The 21,343-nt window shown below is 38.6% G+C and overlaps 1 protein-coding gene across 2 annotated transcripts in view; it reads left to right on the top strand.

Moving 5' to 3' along the window:
* atp11b (ATPase phospholipid transporting 11B) overlaps positions 1-21,343 on the top strand; it is a 152,175-nt gene that overhangs the window by 67,180 nt on the left and 63,652 nt on the right. For both annotated transcript variants that reach the window (XM_073041244.1, XM_073041245.1), the window contains exons 18-23: positions 6,483-6,664; positions 12,040-12,243; positions 13,569-13,722; positions 17,404-17,506; positions 18,085-18,230; positions 19,196-19,255. In XM_073041244.1, coding sequence (XP_072897345.1) covers positions 6,483-6,664; positions 12,040-12,243; positions 13,569-13,722; positions 17,404-17,506; positions 18,085-18,230; positions 19,196-19,255 — 849 coding nt within the window. The remainder of the gene's footprint in view (positions 1-6,482; positions 6,665-12,039; positions 12,244-13,568; positions 13,723-17,403; positions 17,507-18,084; positions 18,231-19,195; positions 19,256-21,343) is intronic.

The following is a 21,343-nucleotide window of genomic DNA, read 5'->3' as shown; positions in this document are numbered from 1 at the left end:
AGGTTTGAGGTTGTTGCTTCCTGAGGGATGAGAGTCGGGACTGTAGGAAGTATGACAAGCAAAAGGGGAATGTGATTAAGTGAGCCAGTCCGGGGGGGGGGAAGAGAAGAAAAAAATAGTTGTAATTGGGGATAGTTGTCAGGAGAATAGCACAGTTCTCTGTCGCAAGGATTGAGAGTCACGAAGGATATATCATCTTCCTGGTGACCTGGTTTGTGGTGTCTCAACTGTCAAGCAGAGAAATTTGGAATGGGAGGGGAAACATCCAATTGCCATGGTCCATGTAGGTACCAATGATGTAGGAAGACAAGGAAAGAGGTTCTGTTGAGGGAATTTGAGTAGCTAGGGACGAAAGTAAAATGCAAAAGGATAATGGTCTGTGGATTGGTACTTCAGCCACATCCAAATTGGTACAGTGTTAAATGTGTGGCACAAGTATTGGGGAAAGAGGGAACTGTTCCAATGGGACAGGCTCCACCTCAACTATGCTGGGACCTGTGTCCTGCCAATCACATAATTAAGGATGCGGGGAGAGATTTAAAGTAAATACTAGGGACGGGTTCAACAGTTTGAAAAGTATGGATAAAGAAAAAGGGAAGGCCAGTGCAGTAGAGGTCATGAAATAAAGAACAAGACAGAAAATTAGAAAGGAGTAAGTATTTAACTTCAGACAACATGGAGACAAAATTTAAAAACTGTGAATACAGGACTGAGGGTGTTATATTCTATTGTACATAGCACAGTTAGAAATTGGAAGATGACATTGTCAGTATCACTGAGATGTAGTTGAAAGAAGATCATAGCTGGAAGCTTAAATTGCAAGGATTAGCATTGTGTTGAAAGGACAGGCAGGTGAGCAAAGGTAGAGTATGGCTTTGTTGGTAAAAGATGAAATCAAGTCCTTAGAAAGAAGTGAAATAGTATCAGCAGACAGAATTCTTGGAGATAGAGTTAAGAAACTGCAAGGGTAAAAACTGTGCCTAGTGGGAGTTCTATGCAGGCTTCTGAGCAGTAGCCAGGCTGTGGGATACAGATTACAATGGGAGATAGAAAAAACAGGCAAAATCAAAATTTCAAGCAAGATAGACAAAGGAGGGTCAGTGGATGTTCACTTGGATTCAAAAGGCATTTAATAAGGTGCTGCATACGAGGCTGCTAAACAAGATAAGTGGCCATGGTATTATAGGAAAGATACTAGTGTGGACAGAAGATTGACAGACAAGAGGCAAAAGTGGGAATAAAGGGGCCTTTTCTGGTTGGCTGCCAGTGATTAGTGGTGTTCCACAGAGGTTAGTGTTAGGTCTGCTACTTTTAACATGATCTGGATGATGAATTTGACGGCTTTAAGGCCAAGTTTGTGGACAATATAAGATAGGTTGGAGGGTAGATAGTGTTGAGGAAGCAGATTAGGAGAATAGGCAAAGAGTGCTAAATCGACTTACTGTCTCGGAAAGTGCACGATCATGCACTTTGGTAAAAGAAATAAAGGAATAGACTATTTTGTAAACGCGGAGTGAATTTGGATATCAGAGGTGAAAGAGCACTTGGGAGTCATAGTGTAGGATTCAGGTGGTGTTGGTAGTAAGGAAGGCAAATGAAATTTAGCATTCATTTTGAGGGGATGTAAAAGCAAGGACATAATACTGAGGCTTAATGTGGCATTGATCAGACCCCATTTGCATTATTGTTAGCAGTTTTGGGCCCCATTTTGAAGAAATAATGTGGTGACATTGGAGAAGGTCTAGAGGCAGTTTACAAGAATGATCCCATGAACAAAAGGGTTTATGTATGAGCATTTGATGGCTCTGGACCTGTACTCTCTGTAGTTCAGAAGAATGAAGCAAGGGGGGGATCAATGTACAGAGGATGTTTTCAATAGCGGGAGCATCTAGAATGAGAGGGCACAGGCTAAGAATGGAAGGGTATTGTTTAGAACAAAGGCAAGGAGAAATTTCTTTAGCCAGAGGATGGTGAATCTGTGGAATTAATTGACCCATTTTGCTGTGGAGGCCAACTCTTAGATATACAGAATCTATTACAGTGGTTAATAGGTTCTTGATTAGTAAGGTTCTCAAAAGTTATGGGGAGAAGGCAGGGGAATGTGGTCGAGAGAGAAAATGGTAGAGCAGACTCAATAAACTGAATGATTTAATTCTGCTCCTATGTCAGTCTTGTGTTGAAATAACTTTTGAGAAAACTGCTACCCTTCATAGTTTCATTGTACCCTAAAGAAAAGTAGGTTTCCTTAAAATAGTGCTAACCATTTGCAGTGTTAGGCACTCATTAATGCATGTAGCATTGGGCAGTGAAGGGAGTGTTTGGGCATGCAAGAATTTGTTTAAGTGCTCCTGTAATGCTAATTTGGCATGTTTGTGTGCAATGCAATGAATGGGCATGGGTTATCTGTATACTAAAATCCCACATCCAATGTCAGAGAAGAATCAGTTTTTCTCCCTGTTGTCTAGATGTTCTTGTGCTTTAGGATAAATCAAATAAAATAAATATCATCACAAATATTCATTTTCTGGCACCTTTACAAACTTATCATTTTTGTTTTACTTGTTTAAAGTGAGTAAAGCATCGAGTTGTTTCATCAGTATATTTTACCGTAGAAGCACATGGCCAAAATTAATTCTACTAGTAAACTGACAGCACTTGTTATCTTTTGATTCACCACCTAAAACCATTCCATTTCTACATTTCAAAGCACTTTCTGATACAAGACTGTGCACAACATAATCCCATCATATAGCCAGAACACGTCACAGTCACAACTGGCTTGGATAATGCCAAGAAGTTTAAACAGCTATCAATTAAAAAATGCTTTTGTACAGCCCTGAAACTTGAACTATTAAAAACTATTCAAAATAAATGAAACAATTACTTTAAAGAAAACACCTAGGCGTATTCAAACATCTAAACATTTCTATAAGCTGAATTAATTAAAAAATGTCACCTATTGCTTACCCTTCACTCTCATAGACACTTCTCTCCTGACAAAAGAAGTACCTGTCAGTAATTGCAACCAATATGCATTACTAGACCTCATTACACTTCATTAGTGGAATATTGTCAGTAAAACCCCAATGGCTAACATATTCTGGACTCTATACACGTCATAAATGTTGTGACACCTAATGCCACCAGAGACTTATCTCCAATTTTGCCCTTTTCCAATTTTGATTCAATCTTATGCTAGCTAAAATAGCCACTCTTAATATTCTGAGTTCTGTATTTTCTCTCTCCGTTAGTGTAAAAGCTATGGAGTAGGTAAGCAGATGAGCAGCATGGTTACTACAGTTTTTTGCTGTGTGCATGAAGGTGGTTGACATTGGTTGGTAATTTTGTTTAATGGTTGCTATAGTTTGTTCTGCTCACTTAGCAGTAGTAACATCTGATTTGTGTGAGGTGCCTCAGTAGTATAGCAGTTAGCACGATGCTATTACAGAGTTTGGAGATCAGTTTCGGCGCCGCCTGTAAGGAGTCTTTAGGTCCTCCCCGTGGAATGCGTGGGTTTTCCCTGGGTCCTCTGGTTTCCTCCCACAGTCCAAAGGCGTACCAGGTAGGTTAATTGGTCATTATAAATTGTCCCATCATTAGGTTAGGGTTAATAAGGGTTGTGGGGTTGCTGGGGTGGCTCAAAGGGCTGGATAGGCCTACTCCATGCTGTTTTGCTAAATAAATATTTCTTGGGCTAGAACAGCTTGGGCATGTTCTTAGCAGGTTTGTAATTTAAAGCTAAAATATTGTACCTATTCATTGTTGCCTTGTCTCTTACACTGAAATGATTTTTGTTCTATTTTCTACAGGGAATGATCCTTTACATAGCACAATAATTGCCACAATGTGGTGTAGCATTTGTGAATTATTTTGGTTTACGCATTTTGGGTATTCATTGCTAACAAGTTCCTCCCAAATCAGGTATATCTGTGAGAAATGAGCAGAATCCTCTGCCTTGCTCCAACATACCCCCGACTTCTAATAGCTATGTTACTTCACTATTAACTATACAGATGTCTATATCTTCTAAGTGAGTTTTAAAATTAGTACCAGTTGGCATGTGCTAATTGCTTAATTTAGCGATAGTTTGTTCAACAAGTGCATGACCTTCAAAACTACACGGAGATGACCCAAATTAATTTTATATTAGATTGTTAATCTTCAGACAAGAATGTATTCAATTTGTATGGCCCTTATTTTTAAACTTGGGTTCCAGGGTAAAGGATTCTAACAACATTGCAAACTAGGAATTTTTAAACTCTTGTAACTTCAGAGCTTAATGATTAATTTAAATTTTGATCATTAAATGGGTACGGTACAATATGAGGCCATTCAGGTCGTCCATTTGAGCTCTTTGGCAGAATAGCTAATTTGTTCCATTCCCTATCTGTTCTGCCTTGCAAATTTTGTCTTGCCATGCAAGACCAGACAGAATTTGTCTTGCTCATATCTGCAGGCAGTACATTCCAGATTCTGAGAATACATTGCATTTTTTAAAACAGAGCTTTTTCTCAATTATTTTCCCCTTTTTCTTATAACCTGTTTCCTCAACTCTTCATCTCCATTAACAGGAACAGCCTCTCCCACCACCCACTTTATATATTTATATCAGATCTCTGCTTGGCCTTCTCAAAGGAAACCAACGCCAACTCCTCTATCCTACCTATACTTGTAACTGTAGCCTTTCATGCCAGGAACCATCGTTTTGAACCTTTCTACTGCCTACACATAGTTCCTATAATGAGGCAAGCAGAATGGATCACAATACTCCAGTCAGGGCCACTTCTCATAGATTGGTATTCTTTATATTGCTTCCCCTCCTAGTGAATGTGATTATAAAGTAACAGGACTTTCAGTTAAAAATGAGGTGTGAAGATATTTTTTTCTCAGCAGGTGATGAATTTCTTGAATATTCTACCCAATTGGAGGTATTTGAAGAGGAGGTAGTTTAATTTGTGAAATATTAGGGTAATCAGAATGGTGATAAACTAGCACAAAGAGGAGGTAGTCCAGAGGCATATCAGACATGATCCTATTGAATAGGAGGTAGGTTTGAGGAGCTATATGGCCTACTACTGCTCTTATTTTGGTACTCCTACCAAAATGTGAATTCTCGAAATCCTCCATTGTAACTTTACATGCTGATGCAATGTATCACTGTCCATAGTTCACAATACTGGGCATGTAGAAATTACCACTTCAAATTCTTCCAAATTTGTGTGGTTGCTTAAGTAAAAATAAAACAATGGCTGTGACACTGATCCCTGTGGAATGCCACTGTTCACTTCCCTCCAGTCTTTTTTTAAAAAATCGCCACAACACACTATTAGATGTTACTTAGTTGATTATGGCAAGTGATTATTTTTGATAATTTTGTTATGCAGCACCTTTAAAATTCCTTCTAAATTTATGTACACTATATAGCTGTATTGCTCTGTCAATTCTATTAATTTGATTAAAAACAATTTGCCTTTAATTGGTACATGCTATTTTGTCTTATTCCATTTTCCACCTGGTGATTTTTAACCTGTCATAGCTTAATGTTTTTTGATGTTTTTCCACAACTGACAGGCCTGTAGTCCTTTTCTGAACAAGGGAGTTATGGTTGTCATTTTCTGGTCCTCCAGCAACACTTCTGTATACAAAAAACAATGAAAGATTATGGACAGTGCATAGTCGTTTGCTCTCATATTTTTCTCAGGATATTTGGATAAATCCCATCTAGATCTGGTGATATACCTAATTCATTTTCTAGTACCTTCATGCTATGAATTTTTTAATGTACTATATCTAAAGTCTCAGTTATATTCTCCACTATTATTTTGGAAGTACCCTCTCCCCTCAATACAGATGCTAAATACTCATTTAGTGCCTTTCGCTTCCATGTGCAAGTCCCATCAATAAGTACCACACCTCTATGACTTCCCTTTTACTACTTGTTTGCCTAAAAAAAAACTGCTGGAATTCGCATATATTTCTGCAGCTGCTCTTTACACATACACTCTCTCAGACTCTCTGATCTTAAGTATTCATCTCTCCTTTGATTCCTAATTCTCACTGCTATTAACAACTCGACACTAGACGTTAACAGTTTGTTTTGGCTTTCTTTCCTCTTTGATAGTTTGCATGCACGTGGAAGTCAGAAGGCATGGATTCAACTCCCATCTCAGAGGCTTAAGGATATCAGTCAAATTAACATTGAAGTGATTCATTGACCAGGCCGATGCTACCAGTTCAAATGAGCATTCGTGACATCTAGCTTCTTCTAGAAAAAGAACCCTCAGTCTCAGCTAGGCTGCCCAACTGCTTCTGGTCAAGCATGTTGCAGTGGTACTTTTGTACCCAATCATCTGCTGTTCCCCTGCTTTACACCAAAGATCTTTTTCTCCCCCCCAAATATACAGGTTTGTAAGGCTTTGGAACATCTTGAAAATGTGTATAGTGCTACATAAAAATAAATGCTGTTTGTATTTTGTTTCTAGAAAGGATTACGAACGCTCTGTATAGCCTGCAAATTTCTATCCAAGGAAGAGTATAAAGAAATAGAATCTCAGCTACACGCAGCCAGGACATCTCTGCACCATCGTGAGCAAGTTATAGCAGATACTTTCAATATTATTGAGAAAGACCTCCACCTGCTGGGAATTTCTGGAATAGAGGACAAGTATGTTTATGATCTGACATTATTGTTAGTCTATGAACATTTTCTTCATTATAAAGCTAATTATGCTATTATTTAGTGTTTTGAGTAATTTGATGTGATGAGAGAGTTCTGTAGTTCAAAATTATGTACATTACTATAGACATTTCTGACTTGTTCGTCATTATTCTGCAGTGTTAGTACTTATGCTATGTGAATTGAATTCAAAGATATACCAATATACTTGAATGATTAAGGTCTTGAATTCGGGTTTAGAGTCTTTCAAAATCATTTTATCGGCCTTGCAGTTTATGGAAATCTGAAGATGAAGAATGTAAACGGCAGATTTAGCATAAAGAGATAAATTGACATCTGACAATTGAATAGTAAAATGAATGGCATATTTTGTGCTAACCAATTCCCAACATATGTTTGTTTAAAAATTCAGTTACCATATACACTGTACAGTTAGGATTTGCTGTTACCCTGGGCTCTGTGAGATGGTCTTCGGCATACTGTTGTGACAAAATATCAGAGTAGAATCAGGGATGATCCTTAAAATATTGGCAATCTAGTTCTCTTCAAGAGTTTGTGATACTGGATGAAGGCACTAGAAAGACTTGCTATGCTTAAAGTAAATCAAGTCTGGATCCATTGTATCTTGGGCTTTGAAGGTAAAAATCTCAAATGTAGGGAGGACTGGCAGATTATGATAAACTCTTTTGCAAAGTGCCTGAAAACTGAAAAGGACAAACATTACATCCTTATAGAAGAGATGTGAAGATATTCCAAGCAAATGTAGATCTGTCAGCTTAAGCTTAGTTTTGAGAAGCTTTTTGAAACTATAATTATAATAAACATTAATAGATATTGGAACAAATTTGAGCTGATAAAGGTGAGCTCAAGAAAGTTTCACTGACACCTGACTAAGTTTAAGGTTATTTCTTAAGATTTGCCTGGAACAACATGAAAGGTAGTTGTTAGTTGGCTCAAAAAAAAAACTGTCACTATAGGTTAATATAGTTTGGAAGAGCTGTTTTGTAAGAATATTACAAAATAGGTGCTCGGACATTCCAGTGGTCCAATTAATGTCGAGAGCAGAGCACTGCAAACTAAATAAAAGTACAGAAGGGGCAAGCAGGGTGGCCATTGTTGGGAGTAGGCCAGCGGTGAGAGTAGGAGCGTCAGGCTTTGACGAGAAGAGGCTGAGGACAAAGAAACAGGTTAGAAGATTTGATCTTGTGTAGAGCAGGCAGGATGGCAAATATGGCAGTGGAATGCTCCTCCTGTAGGATGTGGGAATTCATGGAACCTGATAGACTCCCTGATGACGACACCTGTGGGAAGTGCAGCCAAATCCTGCATTAAGGAGTTGGGTGAACTTGGGGTCATCCGGGATGCAGAGTACAGGTAGTCCCCAAGTTACGAACGGCGGATTTACAGATAACTCGTACTTACGAACCGAGCAAGGAGAACGCCGTCCACCATTTTAAGTCGTTGCTGTTGACAGTGTGTTGAGTGTTTAACTTTGTATTTGGCTTAAATTTTTCTTCGTAAGATTCACCCTGACCCCGACCCCACCCCCAGTTCCGGTCGGCTGGTGGCGCAGTGAGATCAGCGCCAGGCTGGAGAACGGAGGTTCCCGGGTTTGATTTAGTGACAGACCATGACCGCTCCCGTGCCAGGTTGATGTTGATCCAGTGACTCCCGTACCATCCGTGCCAGGTTGATGTCGAGCTCGAGACTCAACCTCGTAAATAAAACACTGCCACCTCCAGTTTAAATTCCCACGCAGAATATTGTGGAGGATCAAACACCCAAACCCAGCACAGCCCACACTTGTCCCATTTAACCTGTCTCAGTGCGGTGGAGTTTAGGACCCGAGGAATTCAGTGCAGTGGTCCTTAGGACCCAGCGGACTTCGAGAGTCGGCACAACTCGGGACCAGCCGCCCACAGTGTTTCTGTTCCATTGACGGGAAGCGATCGTGATTGAAAATAAAGTGGAAATAATAAAATGTTTGGAAAAACACCATCGGTCATTGGAAAAGCGTTAGGATACAGTCAGTCAACAATCGGAACGATTTTGAAGGATGACGGATAAAGTGAGAATAATGGAGCATGTGAAAGGCCCTGCCCCGATGAAAGCTAGATTTATTACTAAGCAACACAGTGGTTTATTTATTGGAATACATACGTTACTTAAGTGTTTTGTATGCATAGAAACGTAAAATATATACTATATACTAAGACAAACACTTGACTAACTGACGCTAAATAATACCGGATGTACTTGTTCCAACTTACGTACAAATCCGACTTAAAGACGGACTCAGGAATGAAACTTGTACGTAACCCAGGGACTGCCTGTAATTGATATGACTTTTGAGCAGGTGGTTACACCCAAAAATAGTGAGAGTGCAGAGGAGATTTACAAGGATGTTGCCTGGATTGGAGAGCATGCCTTGTGAGAATAGATTGAGTGAACATGGCCTTTTCTCCTGAAGTGACAGAGGATGAGAGGTGACCTGATGGAGGTATATAAGATGATGAGAGGCATTGATCATGTGGATAGCCAGAGGCTTTTTCCCAGGGCTGAAGTGGCTAACGTGAGTGGGTATAGTTTTATGGTGCTTGGAAGAAGGTACAAAGGGGGTGTCAGAGGTAAGTTTTTCACACAGAGAGTGGTGGGTGCATGGAATGCACTGCCAGCAAAGGTCGTAGAAGTAGATATGATAAGATCTTTTAAGAGACTCTTAGATAGGTACATGGAGCTTAGAAAAATAGAGGGCTATGCGGTAAGGAAATTTTAAGCAGCTTCTAGAGTAGGTTGTAGGCCAAAGGACCTGTAATATGCTGTAGATTTTCTGTGTTTCTATTAATCTAAGGAAAATAGTTGCACATAAGCAAACACTTTTTTTCTTTCAGTTTTAGGCTACATATAAAGCATCATCCCAACCGGTCCCAATTTTCTTTTTAGTAGCTTTTGTTATATAATATTGGTACTATCTGTGATCCTGCAGGTTGTATTGCTGCCTTGACTATATACAAGAGTAAAGCTTAACAAAGTGACGTTATGGTCCTTGAGTAAAGAGACAAGTCCCAAGCTTCAGAACATAAAAGTTCAAGCAGCTATATTTCTGGTGACTTCCTGTGATAACAGCAATCTCTGATTATGTCTAAATGTTGAAAGTTTATCATTGAAGGATGATCTATAATGTTTTATGTGAATTTACATTGGTTTTATGTGATAGTTATTGAACTCATTGTAATACATTATTTGAGCAATTTGAATCAAAGTCAGCTGTTTTGTGACTAGCATCTTTGAGTTGCTGTTATGACTCCTTTTAATGCAATATTTCTTAGTTTTGATTATTTAGTGATACAGTGCTGAGTTGGCCCTTCCTTCTGGCCCTTCAAGTCATACTGCCCCAGCAACCCTGACAAACCCAGTTAACCCTAACTTAATCACAGGACAAGTTACAATGACCAGTTAACCCACCCAGCATGTCTTTGGATTGAGGGAGGAAATGGGAGCACCCGGGAGAAACTCATGCGTTCCACGTGCAGACTCCTTATAGACGGTGCCGGAATTGAACTCGGACCTCTGGGATGCCCTGAGCTATAACAGCATCGCACTAACTGCTATACTACTGTGGTGCCCATGGTGGAAGAAGCATTTCTTAGCAGTGTGCTTCTGTCTATGAAAAAGTTGCATTTCTGGGCATCTGTAACACATTTGTGGCCCCAACCAATAAAACCAGAAGCAATTCATTGAAATATTCTACTGGTCACTTAATGATGGGCTTCAGATTTCCATCAGTGAATAACTCTATAATCAACATTTTTCAGTTAAAAACCTTAACTTAAAATCTTTATTGTTTACCCAATTCCCTTCTGCAAACCAAACCTGAGAGTAGTTCATTTTAAAATACTAAGCCTGCAATTGTGTGAGCTGAGTATTCTAAAAAGAATAGCTCTCATCTGTGGTTTTCAAAAAGTAATTGGTTAAACACTTAAGATTTTAAGTTCAGGTTCTTAAAATGAATGATTATGGAGTTGATTATAGAGTTATTCATTGATTTGCAAAGATATAGAGTTCTCAGTACTTTATTTTGTTCACAGAAGCTACTAAATAATTGCATATCACAATGCATATGTTGTCCAAATTAGTTCCTATGTTACCTCCATCATACTTATAACTTGTTTCTGCCATTAAATGTTTTACTGCACATGTCTAAGCTTGAGCTATATGCCTTTCAACAGAAACAAGCCACATGAAACATCAAATTAATGCTGGTTCCTAGTGGAGAAATGTAATCAGACACATTTTCCTGTGCCTGCTGTCTGGGCCCTACAAATGATTTTCCAGCTGTTTATTCAGTTCACTTTTGAAAGCCCTGACTTTTTTTTCTACTGATTGTTTCCACTATTTCAGACAGTACCAACCAACCATCAGTAACCTCGTCACCTGTATTTTTCTTCAGAATCAGGTTTATTGTCAGCGGCATGTGACGTGTAATTTGATAGTGCTAAATCTGTAATCCCCTGGCTTTTGGATCAACTAATGGTTATAGCTTTTCTCTATTTATCTTGCCAATACTTGTGTACTCCAAATCAAATGTCCAGTCATTTTGTACCTGAGATTCCATATCTGTGGAACCATTCTGGTAAATCTTGCCTTCACCTTGTCTGAAACCTCGCATCATTCCTGAAGTGATGATGAGAGGCATTGATCACATCTGAAGTTTACTTTCTTATTATCCAACAGAAAGTTTCTACAGATTTATAAAAATACAAATGATTAGTGTTTTGGGATCAGAGTGCCCTTAGTTTATTAAGATCACCTTTGTACACTTTTCCTTCGTTAAGACAAAATGTAATTGTGTTACATTACTCAGTGTGCCACACTACATTACTGTGAGTCCTGCTGGAATTTAAACTTTAAATTTCAGGTGTTTTGAAAACAATAATAACCTGATTAGACTCACTGCTAAAACAACAAAATGGATTGCGTACATTTAAAAAAAAATAGTCATCAATAGATGGGTGTTTTATTATTCACCAAGTAACAGTAATTCAAACATAACTTATGATGTTCCTTCTACCTGTTGTCACCTGACCCCATTTTCCTTTTGTCTCCAGAGGATGAGGACTCATTATAGGTATGTTTCCATGAAAGTATGGAGTTTTGGAACCTCAGACAAGTAATTATTTTTCATATGCAAATCTAGGAAATTACATGCAGTGCATTTGACCAACACATATCCAGCTGAACTTGTTTCTGAGCCCAGCCTGCCTCCCCATGTATTTTGCTGATGCACTGAACAACCATTTCTGTGGCAAAAATTAGCCACTACTTGATGTTAAATATTTTCCTATCTTTGAATCTCGTTCCAGGTTGCAAGACAAAGTACCTGAAACAATTGAGGCTCTTAAATTAGCAGGCATCAAAGTGTGGGTTCTTACAGGCGATAAGCAAGAAACTGCAATTAGTGTGTGTTTATCCAGTGGGCACTTTCACAAGGCGATGAGTATTTTGGAGCTTACTAATCAGAAATCTGACAGTGAATGTGCTGAGCAACTTCGCAGGCTTACTAGCAGGTAATCAGGTTCTCTTTTCTGAGATATATAAATTAAGTAGTTGTGCATTTTCTAATTGTACACTGAATTAGTTCTAGAAAAGTTATTTATTATTTCCTGAATATTGATATTTTAAAGTCTTAGTAAGAATTGTATTTGTCTTTGTATGTCTTTTCCTAACTTTTTTTTATAAATTCTGTAAGAAGTTGGACTTATTTAGCACCTTTTAAGAAAAACCTGTTGTGGTAGTTCACGAATCATCAGGCAAAAATCATTAAGCCAAAATAAAATGTTAAGCATGAGAGCAGAGTTTGGCTGGAAAATTAGGGTCTGAGAGGACAAGCTGAGATTTAAATATAAGCATCAGCATTTTTAGTAGGATAGGTTGTAGATTATTTTATCAACATTTTGAAAGTGAGGATATGGGGCATCAAGGAAAACTGTAACAGTTTAATCTGTGTGCTAAATATATGGCTAAGGTCTTTTCTAGCAGATTCCCAAATTAACGGCAGAAATTGAGGTGGGAGTGAATGTTTAAAAATGTTCAGGAACTAAGGTTGAACTCATCATCAAATAGTACACAGTATGCTTATTGTTTAGCACTACCTGAGCATAAAGCTTCGATAAAAAGGTGCATCTTCAATCCATGTCGTAGCATGAAGATGATGGCTGTGCACTTCTGATTGCCAGGACATCAGGCAAGTATAAGCTGACAGGTGGTAAGAAATGTGGTGGGGAGACAAAGCTCTCTTTCTTCAGTATGAGCATAATAACTGACTGTAGATAAGAAGAGATCAACCTTAGTTTCATTGAAAATTGCAGGCATGGGAAGGTAATGATGAAAATACAATGCTACCAATGCATAATGTATCCATACTTTTGGTTTTACTGAGTCATTTGACTATCAAAATTCTTACAGTATCTATATCAACTACTGGTTATGCAGTCTAAAGAGTTCTCCCTGGTACTACTGGAATATTAGCTGTCCTCTGGATAAAGATTTCCATAAAAGTTAGTAGAATATGACTGATAACAGCATGGTCTTATTGATAGGACAAATGACCTAATTGTGCTCCTGTATCTTATGGACGAATGATAATGCTTTTGTGTGTATCTAATTTTTTATAAAACAAACATTTATTCTATGACAGGGTTTGCATTTTGTCAATGAAACATAATGTCATCATTTTTATCAAGTAAATTAAATTACAAATGTGGCTAAGTATCTTGCATTTTAATATTTTGGATCAGGTCCACTATTGCTGTATCTGATTATATATGTAGTTTAGCTGTACAAGAGACTTTTTGGAGCAAACTTGGAAACCTCAACAAATGATTTATTACAGAGTGAAAAATGATCACGTGACTCAGCATGGCTTAGTTGTGGATGGAAGCAGCCTTTCACTTGCACTCAGAGGGCATGAAGAATTGTTCATGGAAATCAGCAAAAGCTGCAGTGCTGTGTTATGTTGTCGAATGGCACCACTACAAAAAGCAAAAGTAAGTGGACTACTTAAAAAATGCAGTTTCAGCATTTGTAAGATATTTATTGATACTTTATTGAAATGCAGTAGATTTCTTTTTGAACAGACTGAACTATATGTTTCTTCTTATCCTCCAATAAATTTTGATTTTGAAAATGTTGTTTACTGGAATGAAATATAAAACTTAACATTTTATTTTCTTGATAGTTTAGTAGAGAAAAAAATGTTCGATGAATTCAGAATCGGAATGTCCATCCAGTTTGGTCCCTAATCTTAACTGGAATGCCAGCATAACAATTCCTGTTGGTCTCGCTGCTAGGGAGAAGCAAAATCGGTCTTCACCTGATAGCAGATCCCCACTGGTAACTCCTAGTTGAGAACTGTAATTAGGCCTCCTAGGCCATATTTATAAGTTGGGGCAGTAGCTTAAGAAAGTCAGGGCAGTGTCATATGGTACCTTGAAGAAATGGATTTGTTCAACCAAGTTCAAGTTTATTGTCATCTGATTATACAAACTGTATATACAACCAAACAAAATAACATTCTTCCAGACCACAGTGCACCCACAAAACATATATTACACACACCAAAATATTACCATAAATAAGATAAAATATAATTCAGAATGCACGTAGGATGCAGTACAGGTAAATAGCTCACTGTCCTGGTGGCAAGACCTCAGTGGCGGCCGGTCTCGCATCCTGAAGGAAGAAGCTGTTACCCAGTCTGGCAGTCCTAGTCCTAAAGCTTCTGTACATCTTTCCTGACAAAAGTGGGTTAAAGAGATTGGGATGAGTGATAGGGTTCCACAACTTGAGATGCAATTCCTGGTAAGTCACAAGTAGGACAGAGGGTGACCCTCTCTGTTTTTACTATCCTCTGTAGAGTCTTGCAGTTTCTATATGACACAATGGTGCAGCCAGACAGAACAATCTTGATGGTGCTCCTGTAGAAAATTGTTAGAATGGGGGCCTCAGTCTCCTCAAAATGTAGATGCTGCTGTGCCACCTTGACTAGTGAGCAAATGCTGTGGGTCCAAGTCAGATCATCCATTGTGTGCACACCAAGGAACTTAGTGCTCTTCACTCTCACCACGGCAGAGCCATTGATGTGCAACAGAATGATCGATGTACCTTCCTGTAGCCCCCCCCCCCCCCCAATCATTTGTTTTGTCTTGTCTACATTGAGACTTGGGTGGTTGTTCTTGCACCATTTGACAAGCCTCTCTAACTCCTCTCTGTATGCTGACTCATCATTGTTGTTGATGAGGCCAACTTCGATTGTATCACCAGCGAACTTGGCAGTGTAGTTGCGAGTCAGCAGTGGGCTGAGCACGCAGCACTGGGGAGCAGCAATGCTCAGCGTGATGGAGCTTGAGATATTGTTGCCAACTTGGACTGACTTGGAGTCTTACCATCAAGTAGTCCAAGATCTAGTTGCAGAGACTAGTTGAGGGTGTCGTATGCTGGTGCACTTACAGCTAAAACTCTTGGATGTGGGGTTTAATTTATTCACTTCATTGAATCTCCAATTTTCCCTGCTCCAGATCATGTAAAAAGATCTGGCCAGAATCCTCCTGAGCCAAACAATCTAAAGTTGAAAAGAGAAACAATTTATAAGATTTGAGTCTCTTCATCAGACCTAAGAACGAAGCAAAGCAAGTTAATCTTGATAGCTGAGAAGGTGATGGAGGGCAATGGATGGAATGAAAGGAATTTCTCAGAGGGGTGTTATTGTGGGGCATTAATGTATTTGTATATCTGTCATCATTATGGAAAGAAATTACTTGGTTGTTGCGTATGGCTATCTGTTGGAAGTAGGTGTGTGTAAATTGTATGCCATGTTTGATACGTTACAGATGTGTCTGTACTTGAAGTACTTCATCTGCTGTTAAGTGCTTTGGGATGGCTAAAATATGAAACACTATGGGTGCAAGGGGTTCCAAGAACAGCTGTACACAGTGAAAGAAGAGTCTAATCCACTGGATACATTATACCTGAACTCTATTTTGGTTAGATATGACAAATCTGTCAAGGGAGAAGGGCTATTACTGCCAAGGTTGAAATTGATCCCTATAATTAGCAGGGCCACAGTAGTCGTCATAAGTTTCTGTATTTCATCCCTTGATTCAATGGGGATTTGTGATTCTTGATTGTAGAGTCACAAAACTGTACAGTGCAGAAATAAGCCATTCAACCCACAACAACAATGCCGGCCCCATCTGCACTAATTCCATTTGCCTACATTATGTTCCTGCCCTATCTATTTAAGTGGTTCTCTAAATGTTTCTTAAGCATAGCAATTGTGTCTGACTCTACCATCTCCTCCAGTGCATTCCAGATACCATTCACTCTCCATGCAAATCTGTCCTTTCACCTTTTTGTATCCCTACCGTGGGGGGAAAAATGTCCTGGCTATCTTCAAGCAAGAGAAAATCTGCAGATTCTGGAAATCTAAGCATTACACACAAAATGCTGGAGGAACTCAGCAGGCCGGGCAGCATCCATGGAAAAGAGTAAACAGTCAACATTTCAGGCAGACATCCTTCATCAAGACTCACGAAGGGTCTTGGCTCGATACGTCGACTGTTTACTCTTTTCTATAAATTCTGCCTAGCCTGCTGAGTTCCTCCAGCATTATGAGTTTGCTTCTGACTATCTACTGTATCTATCTCACTTATAATTTTATAAGCCTCTATCAGGTCACCCTTCAGCCTTCTACATTCCATGGAAGATCGAGACCTCCAGTCTCTCCCTATAACTGAAATCTGCCTGTTCAGGCCACATCCTGGTGAATCTCCCTTGTACCCTGCAGTGTATCCACATCCTTCCTACAGTTTGACAACCAAAGCCCACACATTATGCAAGTGCAGACTAATCAGTGTTCTGTAACTTTGCCTTAACTAATGGAGGCAAGCATGCCATATGCTCCTTTACCACACTTTGTACCTATGTTGCTGCTTTTGGGGAACAATAGACTTGAACCCCAAAGTCCCTTTGTTTATCAATATTCCTTAGAGCCTTACATTTTTTTTTATATATGTCCTATCTGACTTGCCAAAACTTATCACCTCATTTGCGTAGATTAAATTCTATCTGGCAATACTCTTCTTAACCTTACATCTGATCTATGTCTTGCTGTAATCTTTTGACAACAACTTTCTCTGTTCATTTGATTAGTCCATCCAAAAGACACATTTTACACCCTACCAGAAGAGGCCCAAGCCTTTTTTTAGAAAAGCACAGGAGATAATGAGATGCATGACAAGATAGAAAATAGCCTAAGAAATGTATGAGTGGAGCTGCTAGCTGGCTTTAAAATAGAATAGAGTGAGTTGAGGAAGAGGCTGGAAGGCTCTCAATAGAGCAATGATAACTCCCCAAAATGTAACTGTAAATATGTTACTCAAAACTGGCAGTTGAAAGTGGTTTAGATTATAAATGTAGACTTCTCAGCAAAACATGTGTGCTACTATTTTAACATCTGAAAGACAACTCCCAAAAATGGAAACACATCAGTATTACTTTGGAGTATCAGCCTAAGTTAAAGAATGCACTTTGAGAGATTTAATTTAAAATGAGTATGATCTAATATTTGATTTTAGTCTACTTTGAAATTTTTCATTTATGAATTTCTTTGTACACCATCTCTTGGGTATGGAGGCATGAAATTGTGCAAATTACTTTTCATATTTTAGGTAGTCAGACTTTTGAAAACGTTGCCAACCAAGCCAATTACCTTGGCAATTGGTGATGGTGCAAATGATGTCAGCATGATACTGGAAGCAAATATTGGTATAGGTATGTGAACAGTATTGTCAATTTAATCTTATTTATCTTTCTAGTTCAAAGTAGATAAAGCAGAAAGTGTATAGTTTGTGAGATGAGTTAGAATAATGCAATACCATCTAAATGTCTATAGACAGTGCGATTTTTAAAAATTTGTTTGTTGCAAAAGTAGTGAATGCATATTTTAAGCAGTTCAACTTATTTTCCTTGTCTGAAAGCAAATTAACATTATTAATTGAGTGCTGTCATCAACCTGAATTTAGGACTATGAATAATTTGATCAATAATATAATTATTTGAATAATCTGCTATTGTCATTCTGGATTGTGTTTCAGATTTCTATCTATCTGCTTTCTTACTCCACTAATGGTAGAGCTTTTAGCTATCATGGACTTCCACTTTAACAACAGCACTCTCAGCCTCTTGCATTTTGCCCCCCACGGAGCGTTTTCTTACTTTAGAATGCCAGTTTATAGACCTGAGTTTTTTTTTTGTTTACAATGTAGATTTTATTAAATAGTTATTGTAAAAGTTCAAAGATTTCTGAAAACTTAATGCCTTTTAAACACTGCCTTAACATCTTTCCACAGGAATCATGGGTAAAGAAGGCCGACAAGCAGTGAGAAACAGTGATTATGCAGTAGCAAGATTCTGCTTCCTCACTAAATTACTTTTTGTCCATGGTCATTTCTATTATATTAGAATATCACATCTTGTACAATACTTTTTTTATAAGGTATGTTACTTGACTATTCTGTTTACCAGTTTGTCACATTTTTGTATTGGTCTGCAACAATAGTCTTAATTTAGACTAGCTTTTAACCCATTTTCCTTGCCACCCCATTCTCACTAATTCCATCATTCATGTACCATACAGGTATAATACCTATCTGGTACTGTATTCTCTGTACCTAGACAGTGATGTCTTTTATTCTCTTAGAAAGCAAAGGTATTCTGACTAACTTTAATCTTGTCCTTGTCTATTTCGTCTCTTTTCCATTAGCAGCCAAATAAATGATGTCTAAATAAACAAATTGTGGGAACTTTTTATGTGGTAGTGCTCCAGCTGCTGGTCAGAGTAATGAAAGTAACTTTGGCATAGCCTACTGCCCATTACGCTGCTGGTACTTAGGGCAGCATTGAAAGCCCCCCATCTCTGGCAGAGTGTTCAGGACTTGCTTCATAGTGTCAGTAGCTCAATTTTTACTACTGGAAGTCATGCAAGTTCCAGATGGGGACTCAGGAATACCATCACACTCAGATGTGGAAGTATTTTTCATTGCTGTTTCTGTAACACTTTTGTTTTTACCAATCAGGGCTGTTAGCCCTAAGCTGAACCCAAACCCAAAGGACTAGTGGACAACTCTTAGTCCTCTACCCTTTGACCTGTTTGGCATGAGTGACCCTACCAACAGCCGAAATAGCTCTCCAGGTCATTGAGGCACGTAAGCCTCCAAACCATGACAAGGTTGCAGTCCTCATGGAGGAACCTTGGCATAGACCAGGAATCAAATCCTGAAATCTTGAAGAGCTAAACAATGTCAGCAATGAAATAGAATTATTCTGCAGCAAATCAATTTTTTCATGGTTCTCATATTGTCATTGTTTTTTTATTTATGGGCTCTTTGAAATCATTTTATTATTGACAATAGTGCATTGTTTTAAAGCCTCATGACGCTATTATACTTTCACCTTTTTCAGAATGTCTGTTTTATCACGCCTCAGTTTTTATACCAGTTCTTCTGTATGTTTTCACAACAGGTAAGCATTACTGTTTTTATTAGTTATTGAATTTCTGGATGCTGTATATTGTCTTTTTCTGCAGATTAACTATCTCTGTCACTAAAGGATTTATAAAATTTGAAGGAAGAAGCAGTTATTAAAATCCAAATCTGGAGTGTTTTCCCTTTGATACCCATTCACTTCAGTTTTTATTTGAGTGGTGTGATGCCATATTCCATCAAATGCTTTTTTGATATCAAATAGCAGTCACTCTCACCTCACCATAGCATTTCAGCTATTTGGCTGTGATGAGGTCTGGAATTGAGAAATGCAGCCTGTGCATTGGTGAGTAGTTTATTGATGAGTATGTATTGCCTGATACCACTGTTGACAAAGTATTGCATTTCTTGATGCTTAACAGTGGACTGATTGGGTAGTAATTACCTGGATTGAATTTGGCGTGCTTTTTGTGAAATTTTTAACCTGGGCAGATTTTTTACGTTGCTGAATAGATGCTCAATTGAAATGTAATAGCAACCAACATGAGTAAAGGGGAGAGATAGAGAGAGAGAAAGAATAAATATGAATGTAAGGTACATAACATTCTTAACAACATGGGTAAATTCAAGGCACAGATTTTTTTTAAAATAGGGTATGATAACCTGATGGCTATTTCAGAAATCAAGTCACGAGTTGAACGAATATTCTACAGAGCTTGGTATTGAAGGAGTAAAGCAGTAAGGTAGCTCTGGTAAAGAAAGAAATCAGTATGGTAGTGAAAATTCTTGGAAGATCAAGTTGTAGAATAAGTCTGGAAGTAAGAAGTTACTGATGGAAATCATATATGAATTTCCTAATCATAGTTGCACTGTAGTGTATATCAAAGATTTAACTGTAGCCTTCACAAACAGTACTGTGTAATACCCGTGGGTGACTTTAATAGACAAAATCAGTAGTCCTGAGGATGAATTTGGAGTGTATTTGGGATTAGGTTCTTGCAATATGACATAGAACCAACCAGAAAACAGTTTGTTCCTTAGAGTTGACATTTTGAAGGAGCCAGGGTTACTTAACGATGACATGGTATAAAAAATACTCTGGTAATCATCACATAGAATATGGATCTAAAACTGTTTGTTATGTTTCCCCTCTCACTGTGAAATGGAGACATCTCTTTCCCCCTTACTGCTGAGTTCCTCCAGCACTTTGTGTGTGTTGCTTGGATTTCCAGCATCTGCAGATTTTCTCTTGTATGAGATAATTAGTGACAGTCATTTGTGGAAATAGTTCATGATTCTCAATAATGTGTATATATTTGAGAAATAAGAACTGCACAAGGAACAAACATGAGGAAATGTGCAGATGCTGGAAGTTCAAGCAACACACACAAAATGCTGGTCCTGACGAAGGGTCTCGGCCCGAAACGTCGACAGTGCTTCTCCCTATAGATGCTGTCTGGCCTGCTGTGTTCCACCAGCATTTTGTATGTGTTGTCTGCACAAGGAAGATTGGTTAGCTGAAGAGTAGCATCACATTGTGGTAGGCTAGAATATTTAGGGTGGGAGTGGTGAATACTGAAAAACATCCACTGCTGGTCCAAACAGTTAGACTCAATGTTACAAGCCTGCTTTGATAGCTTCACCTGGGAGGTATTTCAAGCTGAGAACATTTCTGAATAAAGGAAGTGGTCACAAGCTTCATTCAGAAGTGCATTGAAGACATTGTTCCCCAAAAATCGGTCCAGGTCTATCCAAACCAGAAGCCTTGGATAAATAGTTCAGTGTGTGCTGCTCTCAATGCAAGGGATAAAGCCTCTGCCTCTGGAGACCAACGGGATCAAGAGATGCCGCTATGATTTACGTAGAGCCATTAAGGTGGCAAAATGGCAACATGGACAAAATCCAGTCACAAATGGCACACACAGCGTATGGCAAGAACTGCACACCATTGTGGACTTCAAGAGGAAATGCAGCAATACAGCCAACATTGCCGCCCTACTCTGGGGCGAGCTAAATGTTTTTTACACTCAATTCGAGTTTGATAAGACTGAACCCCCAAGGAGAGCCACTGATAACATCTGCTTCTTGGTCGTTGCTGAGGCTGAAGTACATAGGCAAGGCAGCATGG

This window comes from Hemitrygon akajei, chromosome 3, assembly GCF_048418815.1.
Source record: "Hemitrygon akajei chromosome 3, sHemAka1.3, whole genome shotgun sequence".
In the NCBI taxonomy this organism is placed as follows: domain Eukaryota; kingdom Metazoa; phylum Chordata; class Chondrichthyes; order Myliobatiformes; family Dasyatidae; genus Hemitrygon; species Hemitrygon akajei.
Note: the sequence above shows the minus strand (reverse complement) of the source record. Positions and strands in the feature narration are given on the sequence as shown.